Source organism: Anneissia japonica, unplaced genomic scaffold (genome assembly GCF_011630105.1).
Source record: "Anneissia japonica isolate Jap-2015-1 unplaced genomic scaffold, ASM1163010v1 scaffold165_len1371125_cov188, whole genome shotgun sequence".
Taxonomy (NCBI): Eukaryota; Metazoa; Echinodermata; class Crinoidea; order Comatulida; family Comatulidae; genus Anneissia; species Anneissia japonica.
The window spans coordinates 1,358,171-1,369,898 of record NW_022697648.1 but is presented as its reverse complement, the minus strand read 5'-3'; the positions used below and the strand labels follow the sequence as shown (position 1 = coordinate 1,369,898).

The 11,728-nt window shown below is 35.1% G+C and overlaps 1 protein-coding gene across 1 annotated transcript in view; it reads left to right on the top strand.

Moving 5' to 3' along the window:
* The first annotated feature begins 678 nt into the window (after nucleotides 1–678).
* The window catches only part of LOC117102305 (zinc finger protein 233-like), a 21,693-nt gene continuing 10,643 nt past the window's right edge, over nucleotides 679–11,728 (top strand). Inside the window, exons 1-2 of the mRNA XM_033242574.1 lie at nucleotides 679–1,834; nucleotides 10,675–10,847. Coding sequence (XP_033098465.1) covers nucleotides 1,674–1,834; nucleotides 10,675–10,847 — 334 coding nt within the window. The 5' untranslated portion in view covers nucleotides 679–1,673. The remainder of the gene's footprint in view (nucleotides 1,835–10,674; nucleotides 10,848–11,728) is intronic.

The following is an 11,728-nucleotide window of genomic DNA, read 5'->3' as shown; positions in this document are numbered from 1 at the left end:
ATATATACTGTATATATGTTTTTTAATGTAAAGCAATCAAATTCAGCCATTGGCTGCTGATTGCTAATCTTATACCGGAATAAAATAAAATAAAATTTAAAAAAAATAAAACACGTTGTGCTCAAGGGGTTGCATTTAGCCGATTTATTTCCAATGGTCCTGGAAAATCCAAAATATCTATAATTGATTAATTCTAAAGTTAATGTCGCTGTATTTAGGATAATTGTAAATAGCTTAATCCAAAAATACCTCAGATGCCTCATGGTCAAATATTGTAAAAGTGTAATCAAGACGCATTATAAGGTTAAACATGGAATTAAACCTTAGATATGCATATATATCACGATTACTGTCGGTCATGTTAAATTGAGTTTCGCATTCAATCAGAGTTGATGTTAATTATTGTTTTTTAAAAGTGGAGAAAATGGTTTCTGGATGGACCAATCATCAGCACAAAGCATCCTAATTACGAAACACCTTGATTAACAGTCTCTCTGATAATATCTTGTACTCTGGCCGTTTTCTCTTTAAGAAACACAAAGAAACAGACATAGCGACTGAATCTGATTTTTTTTTTCTTTTGCAGTTCTCCATTCTTCTTCAAGGCGAGGAGATCTTTCGGCTCCTGTGATGTATTCAGGTTCGCCCAAGCTAAACTAACAGGTTACGTATTCTCTTGTCATTAAGTTTACTTCGGGCCTTGACAGGTAGCTATTCACTGAATTGTTCGTCGCAATTAAGTTAAAGACTTACTAACTGTTCTATATAGCTATTCGCTATCACTTCAAATCGTTAATTGAGTCTGGTAGTACATGGAATTAACTTAACAAATTAACAAGTCACTTGATTTACAAGATGTTAACTCAGTGATGAATTGTATTTGATTTCAAATAAAGTTTTTTTTTTTCCGGTGAACCAAATAGAAAATATCACAATCGAAACAATCAGAACGGACTCTCTCGTTATTTATTTCACAAAAAAAAAACATTATAAGGAATATTGTACTATATGCCTTCTCATTTGAATTCATTTCACCAGTTTATAGTTTTATAATAATTAAAAGAGAAAGCATGAATGTGTCATTGACCTGGTAGTTTCTCAAATGTAGCCTATGTTACACGATGAAATTGTACACATGGTAACAACTTTACAGTTAAACTTTATGAGCTTTGTTGAATTTTTACCTGAAAGTATAAACCATGCCCCCTTTTCATGTTAGTTCAGTTGCATGTATTAACGGTCTATAATTTAAAACTATGGTCACTCCAATAAATATGTTACACAATGGATATGCCGTGTAAATGCAAAGAAAACAGTTTTAATTTCAGTATGCCTGTGTAAGTGTATAGTATTTTAATATTTTAATTATGTATACTGTAGTATTATAAAGCATAAACCACGCCCATTTCTGATATATTCAGTTTCTGTTTACTGTTATTTTAATGGTCTCTTCAAGTATTACACAGTTTAAGGGACTCCCTTTTGTAGGAGTAACGCCCGGGGCAGCTTTATTCACTAAAAACTTTAAAAGGGAGATTTCTGTTAAACAACATTGGTTTCGTACTGAGTACGTATTAGCTGGCTATTCAAACAAAAGGATCGTGGAGGGACCAACACCACTTGTATGTGAGATCTTCTCTGTATGATACCATTCGTTGACAAGACACTGTGAAATGGCTAGCTGCTATTACAGCCCTTATCAGACCACTTCAGAACCGGCTTCGGACCTCTGGAAAAGCCCATCAACGACAGAGTTCGGGCTAGGTTTAAAGGGTAGAGGAGAGCTTGATTATAATGTCCATTTTCCATGTAGTTCATATCAACAAACGTATACGTAAGTATCCATGTATTATATTTAACGCAAAATATAGGCCTATTCGAAATAAGAGAATATCGGATTTATTTCACTCCTAAATTAATAGTTGATACAATTAAATAGCTTTAAATATATATTACTATCTGTTCATCTAATAGATACTTGTAGCATTTAAAAATAGAGATCAAATACATAATTATGAAGAAGGACTTTAAATAATTCTTCGAACTTTCAAGGGTTATACTGGTGCTTTTCTCACCAAACTAAATCATACTTTAAGCACGATCAAATAACAATATAATAATAATAATTATATAATAATAATACATATAGGCCTACCAAATATGAAGATCAAGAATAGATTGCATCCCAGTAATATTGTTTTCCCCTTACATTAGATAAAAAATGGAAAGCGTACCGTAATGTCGGAATACAAGAGAAAATTAAAAGAAGGAAAAGATTTTTTTTTTAATTGTTTTCGCTAGTTTATAGACATGTTACTGCTTCGGATTTTCATTTTCCCTATCAGTCAATGTAAGGTTGAAGCAAAGAATGAGGGACTTGATAATTTATGCATCCCTTATTATAAAGGTATGAAAATAGTTTCGTTCTAGTTTTAACCTTTATTCAACATTTTAATATTTTAAATTACTATATTGATGTATTATGATAATGCTTTCATTGTATCTTATCTTGTTATCTTGTTTTCGTTTTACGTAAAGAATTTCACTTGCCATTTTAATGTATTTTTATCTATATGGAACACATTTTTTTTTTTTTTTTTTTTTTAATGTTAATAACCCGAAAATATACTTACTGCTATTTCGATATTGGATAAATTAAATTGAATCTGAACTTGAAAGATAACCTAATTACACAAAGTACCGGTAAGAAATTACAATATTTATATTTATTATTCAAGTTGGTTAACTCGTCATAAGGTTTGTCAAATACATTGTAAATCAAATCATTTTCGACACTTCCATTCCAAACTCGATTCACATGCAGAATAATTGTTGGTATGGTAAAATAATACCGCGCGCAATCAGAACATAAAACCTACTTTATATACCCATACAGTCTTATAATTCTATACGTATTCTATATTTTACGGTGGTGCTAAAGTTCGTCACACGCTCTCGTAGCCTACGCTAGTACTGTAATGCCAGGTATATTGCCTACATGTAGGCCTATATTTTTATTTCACCAATGAATTTCAATGCATGCTTCTTGTGCTGTGTTGGGATTATTTTGACTCATGAATTTTAAAAAATATTCTTATAATAATAACACCATGCGTTTAAATTTTCATTGCATGGTATTTGTCATCTCCCTTGGTATGAATTTAACAAAATTGTCCAGTTTATATGTATTGTAATGTTCTGTTTTGGAATTAAAATAAGTTGAAGCGGGTCCACACATTTATAATACCCTGATTTCATTCACTTATTAATTATGTTTATATATAGGCCTATTTTTTTTTATCGTTTTATCATTTTATTCGCAAAACCCAAGTTCCATAAATAATAATAAAGACAGTATTTATGAATATTAAATGAGTATATTGTTTTGATATATTCTCTTACCTTGCCTTATTGGGGCCTATTTCCATTCATTTTCTCGCTTATCAATGATCTTAGTACAGATCCGCCATAAACATGATCATCAATAAGCAGAGTTAATACACATTTTTCATTTGTGTAAGTACATCGTTTTATTTGCATCGAAACTAACGATTAATTTCCGTGAAAATTATTGATATGCTTCAAGCAATGTGGTATTCATCTATCTCTTATTTAAGTAAGTATTAGTGTTAACATGAGAATTGGACATATTACAGATTATTGATTCAAATTTTGTGACCATATAAAGCTCTGCAATTTATTACGATTCTAGCATTCTGTGCATGCACATGTACAATTTATCTTCGTTATATTTTCCCCCATAAAATGGCTCCCATGACATTTTGTGATAAATCTATTTGTGGCTCGCATTAAAAACACTTCATCATTTTGTACATCTTATAAAAATATCGTTAGCTTTCTGCCTTACGATTGGATGCTAGTATAAAGGCTTGGTTTATATCTAATTCGACGCGTTAAGCAAGACACTCAATGTGCCCGTCGACGGTTGTCAGCCGACGCGATTCTGTGGAGAACGCAGCGCCACGACGCGCACGCAGCGGATCGTTTTCAAGGCCCTGGTTTCTTTAAATTCGCAATGAAAAAGGCTCCCGATTCGACCGACCAATAGGCATTAAGCTTGGTTTCCATAAAATCGCTACACGCTATCGCCGACAGCTTTCGGTGATGCTGATTGGTCTGTTGAATCGGGAAGCCTTCCCGATTGCGTCGGGGACTTCACGCAGTGCAACGATTGCACCGAAAACACCGTAGCGACAGTGTAGCGATTTGAAGAAAACCAGGCTTCACCGAAAGCTGTTGGCGATAACGCACGTATAGCAATTGTATGGAAACCAAGCTTAATGGTGATCCGTTCAGACTGCAACCGACAATCAGCAGACGGGGTCTCTCATTTAGCGCTCACAGGGAACGGAGTTGGATTCGTCGTACGACGTAGTGTGTGCCCAGCTTTTTAAACAAACGCAATGCTACAACGCAAGGAAATTGCGTGCCCTCCTAATTTGTGAACCGAGCTTCATGGGCGAATCCGAGATAAAGACTAGAACAAGTCTTTTGACCAAGTCCTAGAAACAAAGTAACGTTCTTAAGTCAAAAATACTTTGTAAGCGTCTAGTGGCTTACTTTTCACCAGATAAGCTCCAAAATGATTTAAGGGGACAGCCCACTTATTTGACCCAGCCATTGGCTCAACATTCTCTCACATTTAGACCCTATTATTCAATGCGTGCCGTTGCCAATACAATCATTATCATCATCGTCGTAATTGTTTTTTTTTATAATAACACATTAAAAAAACCTGACATTTGAATGAATTTAACGTCAATAATATACCTCTCGGAATGCAAAGTGCATTTACGGGCCTTTAAAGAAGCAAGAATTTTCTAAACACCCCTTTTAGCCACCCGACAATCCCACTGAATTTACATGTAAGTACTGGTACGCGCGGCCCTGTGACAACGTGTCATTAAAGCTGACACTAGATCAATTTAGACGTTTCAGCACAACGCTACACCCACGTTAAATCAGAAACTGACGTATTCAAAACTTAACGGAAACCTCTTTCAAAAGTTGACTGACTCTGAATTATGTACGGTACGTAATTCTTTAACTCAGCTAATCGTTCAGATAAATTCACCATTGAAAGCATTTAGCCTAAGTAAAAATACCCCCAAATACAGTAGTAAGGATTAAGCGTTTAATATAGATTTGATTAACGTGATGTGTACAATACTAATTCACTGTTATAAATACAGTATCAAATTACACTAATGTAATAAATACAGAATCGAATTACACTAAAGTAATAAAGTAGGCGAAATCGCACAGTGAATATCAATTTATATTTCGAAGTTGGATTCTTCATTGTAGTTTTTGTAAAATGAACATTGCAATTGTAAATCATTTAGGCATATGTGGGTCAATGTATTAAAATCAATTTCATTCAAGTAAAGTGAATCGCATATAATAATTTGGCTTCCTCAATGTTCAACTAGAGGTTTTTGGAACCTGCGCCGACGATAAGCCTGCGTCGACGCCAAGAGACTAGTGCGAGCAGTGGCGTAACAAGTCATGGGCCCAGGGGCGAGAAAATGTTTGGGGCACTTTGCATATCAGTAAGGTAGTCAATGCCAACAAATATGGTGTGAGTATTTAACAATATAATCATGGAGGAATTAGCTTAAATTCCGCCATGATATAATCAACTTAATATTTTGCACACACATTTTTAATTTTAATAATTTGCGTGCAGCGTATAAATTAGGTCTACGCATAAACCGTCATTTGCGTACATGTACATGAATTTCATTTTGCATAGGTTACATGCTTAATCATGAATGTATTGATCTAAGTTCCAGTGAAGAGATGCCAATATATAATACGCATTATCAAACAATCATTCAATCAATCGTTATCAGAGGCGGATTCTGGGAGCAAGGTGGCTATCCCCACCCCCAAAAAAAATAAAGAGAAGAAAAAAGTCCAGAAAGAGGAGAGCACATTATCGTAGACCTACTCCAAAATTTCAATTTAAATTCCATCAGTGTCTATATAATAATTTAACATGTTACATGATCAAAGCTCCATAGTAAAATGCTGGGTCGAGTTGGTCGTAGTAGGAGGGGCCCCTTCTAATAAATCTGTGTGTTTGTGGGATTTCCGTCTATTTGGTTTTTAAAATTATTTAAAAAAAAAGTTACCGTATTGTCGAAGAGTTGTAACAGAGTGCTGGGAGGGCCTCTAGCCTGACGGGGCCCATTTGAACTGGGACTGGGCCCAGAAAGTACATGCGTTACGCCATTATAAAGGCTCGGTAGATAAGTGCTAGGTAGTAGTAAGGGGGGCCCGGGCTCACACCTTTTGAGTGGGGTCCTGGGGTTGCGCCCACCAAGAGCTCACGGGCGTTACGGCACTGCATGCAACGGATCGTTTGACCATCCTCTCAAACTCACCGACATCAGCAGACATCGCGCGTGACACGTCATCCGAAGAGCGGAGAGAGTTTCGTCGACTGCGTGTCCGCTTTACGAATACGAAGTTCATACCTTCGTTTTCGTTATTAGTGCCTACATAAATTAATCTGCTTCGCAATTTACATCGAATACATGAACGTTGACAGAAGTGCAGATGATTCCTTTTATGAAACTATCTCTCACTTGTTACAAGACGGGACTTTCCAATTCTGTACAAATTCTTGAGGCGAGTTGAATATTTACAATTCACCGATGTTAATATCATGGTCATAAATTTATTCAGTTTGATTTTAAATCGGTAATTATGTTTAAAATGAGACCGTTTTTCTACTAAATATGATCGATGGTTCTCATAAAACGGAGATACACTATGATATGTCAGATATGAAAATGATATTAGGTCAAAAATTCTAAAATTTATGACGTAATCATATTCGTTTATCATGTTCATAATGAGATTACTAATTTTGAAAACTTGCTAATACAGAGAGAGCGGCCAAAGCAGCGTAATTTCGCGTAGTTATGTTATTAAAAACGACATCCGCGATTTGTGCTTGAGATTCGTAGTTGATGATAACATGGAGCAACCACTCCAGGCGACATGCTGTGTGTATGCGCTAATTGTGTATCATGATTTATGGCCGAAGACATTTTTTTTTTCCATAACCATGGTTCCAATTGTGAAATTATCACATACGTCACATTAGATTATGTACTGTGTCTTTGTAATTTGCTTATGTTATTAACCTTTGGGCTATAGGTTTCGTATAGAATAAACCAGAAATTGTATCAAAACTTCATTCTGCATACGAAATTAAACGGTCACCTGTGTCGCGAGATGATGTAGGCCTAGGTCTTGTTATGTTCTAACGCTACGAAAACTTAAATAGTGGATTCTGTCTGTCAAAATCCGCGGAAACTCTTCAAACATTTTAGATGAACTTTAGGCTAAACTGTGTTGATAATATTTAATTCTCATCAACAGAATAGGTTGCTTAAAATAATCACACAAACTTATCAAAAAATGACTGATTGAAATTCCGTATTTTATCCGAATATACGCCCCGAGTATTTATTGTTTAAAAGGGTTTCTGAAGCGGAATTCACTTGAGGGAGGCGTTTATTTATTTATTTATTTGGTGTAAAATGGATACGTGCACTCAAATAAACGCCCCTTTAATTTCACTGTAAATGTGGAACTATATAATACGTTGCGTGATCATACAGATTTATTGATCCCAACTATAGGATAGGTTAGAAAAAGTGTAATTCTACTGGAGAACATAGTACAATGTGTTGAGAATAATGTCGCTTCGATTAGATTTTTTACAGTCTAGAGGGGCGTTTATTTGAGGAAAAAATATACGCCCCGGGGCATTTATTCGAGGGAGACTTTATTCCAAATGAGGCCTGCTCAGAGGGGCGTTTATAAATTTTTTTTTTATTTATTCATTCTGAAGTAATTATAAGTAAAAACATTCAAGGATAAAAACACAGAAAAGTACAAAAAGCAACTTATTTCCACTGTGGTCCCTAAAAAATACTGTTAATTTTTGTGATCCCTAAAAAATACTGTTTTGCTATTCCCAAATAATTTCATTACAAAAGCTGTACTATGCCGTATACGTATGATATGACTGGCAAGAAAAATATTATCACGTTGTAATCTTGAATTGAAAATCAATAACTTAGGCCTACTAATTTAAACAACTAAAATATTGAATTGTGTGTTTATGTAAACGTCAACGTAAGTACTATTAGGCCTATTTTATTAATTATATTTTCCCCATGTAAATGGATTCAACATGTCCTGCGGTTTTTAAAAATACTAACATTTTCCTTTTAACATTAAAATAATCACAGACTCTACTTAGGCCTATGTTTCCCACTGAAGAGACATGCTATCATCATTGTACTATCACTAAAAATCAACAGTCAGGTATAGTATGACGGACTGACGAATTTAATTGTCGGCAAAGTGACGGATTTAGTTTGAGTTTATTATCGAGGTATTGTTATTTTGTTATGGCTTAGCCTATATGTTAACATTCCAATTTCAATAGCTATGACAAAAACAAAAAACGAAACAAAACAAAACAAAACAAAAACAAATAAAAACACACACTGACACCTTTCATTGAAGCTATAGTGGCCCATTTTGTTAAGGCGTCTGCATAGACAGAAGCAGAAGGTGGAATTCAATTCCCGGTTGAGCAGTTTTTTCACACTAGCAGATTCCTCTTCTTTAGCTTTCAAAATGTATATAGGCTATATAATACTTATATCAGCACAGTGTAGCCTTCTAAACAAATTGCACAATCTGTATAGGAATCTGGGCGCCGGTTATCTTTTTCAAAATTCATTGCGATTGGTATAGAGATGTAATCTTCCCAATTCTCTCAAATCTGTTCTTCTGCTAATGCCTGCGTCCATTAGTTAACCATCGTAATAACTGTATCCGTAAGAGTCTTCTATGAAGCGACTACTGCTTGGTTGACGTGCACTAATTTCCTATGACTTTCGACATTCACATGTTCTTTTTGAAACAATTACAAAACACGCCTGTAACGAATAGTAGGTTTAATGAGGCAGACGCTGGGGAGAATAGAAGCCAAATTTCTGTCCGGAGGCGTTAGAGTTTTAATAAGCCGATTTAGGCTAAATATAAAAAAACAGAACGACACGGATACTACATTTAATACCTTCTTGATACTACCGATACCGGTATTGGACAAGGGGTACAAGCTCCACGATTAGGGGTCCACCCCCACCCCTTCTAGAAAAAAAAATTGTTTTGATTATTTTATTCTTTATTTAATAAAGATAATTTGATAGAAAACCATGATGCAAGTTAAGAGGCCCCTGTCGGGGTTACTAACTGTCTGTCGGAGGTACCATCCCCCTGTCGGGGAAGATCTGGCGCTGTCTCAAACAAGTAAGTTGTAAGGCTGTCTCTTATACACATCTAGATGTGTATAAGAGACAGGTGTAGCCTTCTAAACAAATTGCACAATCTGTATAGGAATCTGGGCGCCGGTTATCTTGTTCAAAATCCATTGCGATTGGTATAGAGATGTAATCTTCCCAATTCTCTCAAATCTGTTCTTCTGCTAATGCCTGCGTCCATTAGTTAACCATCGTAATAACTGTATCCGTAAGAGTCTTCTATGAAGCGACTACTGCTTGGTTGACGTGCACTAATTTCCTATGACTTTCGACATTCACATGTTCTTTTTGAAACAATTACAAAACACGCCTGTAACGAATAGTAAGTTTAATGAGGCAGACGCTGGGGAGAATAGAAGCCAAATTTCTGTCCGGAGGCGTTAGAGTTTTAATAAGCCGATTTAGGCTAAATATAAAAAAACAGAACGACACGGATACTACATTTAATACCTTCTTGATACTACCGATACCGGTATTGGACAAGGGGTACAAGCTCCACGATTAGGGGTCCACCCCCACCCCTTCTAGAAAAAAAAAATTGTTTTGATTATTTTATTCTTTATTTAATAAAGATAATTTGATAGAAAACCATGATGCAAGTTAAGAGGCCCCTGTCGGGGTTACTAACTGTCTGTCGGAGGTACCATCCCCCTGTCGGGGAAGATCTGGCGCTGCCACCGCAACCCATACGATCGCAATAGTATACACCTCTCACATACGGTAGCACTGCTCACACTGAACGGTTTTTAATTCCTAAACTTCGACAGGTAAGTAAGGCATACCAAAATTGTACTTTCGGCGGTCGACATTTCATTTTCTCCGACGACCTTGCTGGAAATTCCTCGACAGTGGGGTCCAAGCGGGGGTCCTTTGCCCTCCTGGACCCCCCACCTCCGCTAGCGCAGCCCCTGGATCACAGCTCACCAAATGTTATTATTCTTTCAGATTAAAATGTTAATCTTGTTGGAAATGTTATTTTTTAAATCAAATTCGTGTCTAGTAGGTGCAGTTTAAAATAAAGAGTAGGGGTTAAACTAAAATCTACCCATTCAGGCTGGGATTTTATGGGGTTTACTTGAATCTACTCACCTAGCTTGGGCGAAGTAATATTCTGATATAGGCTTAGTCTAATTTATTGGAGCCAAAATTTTATTGGCACGTTTTGGTTTTTGCAAATAGACCCACTAGGTCTGACACTTCCGACTGACATTTTCGTAGGGGAATTTCACTTACATTTATAACCCCCTATTATTATAGAAAACTTTATTATATCGTGTCTTACGTTTAATTTTCACAGAGATTTCTACCATTACACGGACTTACAATCAGAATGTCCATCGACAACGCTGTTTTATTCTGACGGTGCAATAGGCGATACAAACAGAAGTCTCCGTTCAAATAGTCATCACCGCTACTATCAACTTAACTCGGAGACATACTCAAAACCAACGCATAGTGCTTCTCAAACAAGTAAGTTGTAAGGTTAAGTGCTTCTCAAACAAGCAAGGTATAAGTTTAAGTGATTCTCAAACAAGTACGTTTTAAGTTTAGTTGAAACCGGATCTCTGACCCCTTAGTTCACATCATCAAGTTTTATGTTTATGTATATATACATACATATATATATATATATATATATATATATAAATATATATATATATAATCATCAAAGGAAGGTAAAAGGTAAATACAGTATTAAAGTTAACAGTGTTAACTTCTATCTTGATTTAAGTACATATATATATAAGCACTTAAATATATATATATATATATATATATATATATATATAATACAAATCAAATATAGCTGTTAACACTGTTAAATTATATATATATCATCAAAGAAAGGTAAACACATTATTTGGATAAAGGAAATGATAATACATCGTGTAGTATAGCTCTCAACGACGTTGTACTATTAATAAATAAATAAATTGTGTAATAAAATGCCTCAAACGGGATTCGAACCTGCGGTCTCTCAATGTCAGGGCTAGCGTCATAACCATTAGACCACAAAGGCTTCATGGTTGAACAGATTCAGATAACCGTTAGATACACTATTACACAATAGGTACGGCTGCAAACAAATAGTAGCATAATGTATAGGCTTATATATATATTATATATTATATATATTCAGTCAGTCTCCGTGGTATAATGGTGTTTAACACTCACCTTGATAGCGAGAGATTCACTTTTTTTTATACAGCTGGACAAAGGAACATTTTGTTGAGGGGCTATGCTTGAAAAAATTATATTCTTATTCACGCACTGTTGGTATTATTATTCATTATTATTATTATTATTATTATTATTATTATTATTATTATTATTATTATTTATCTATCTAT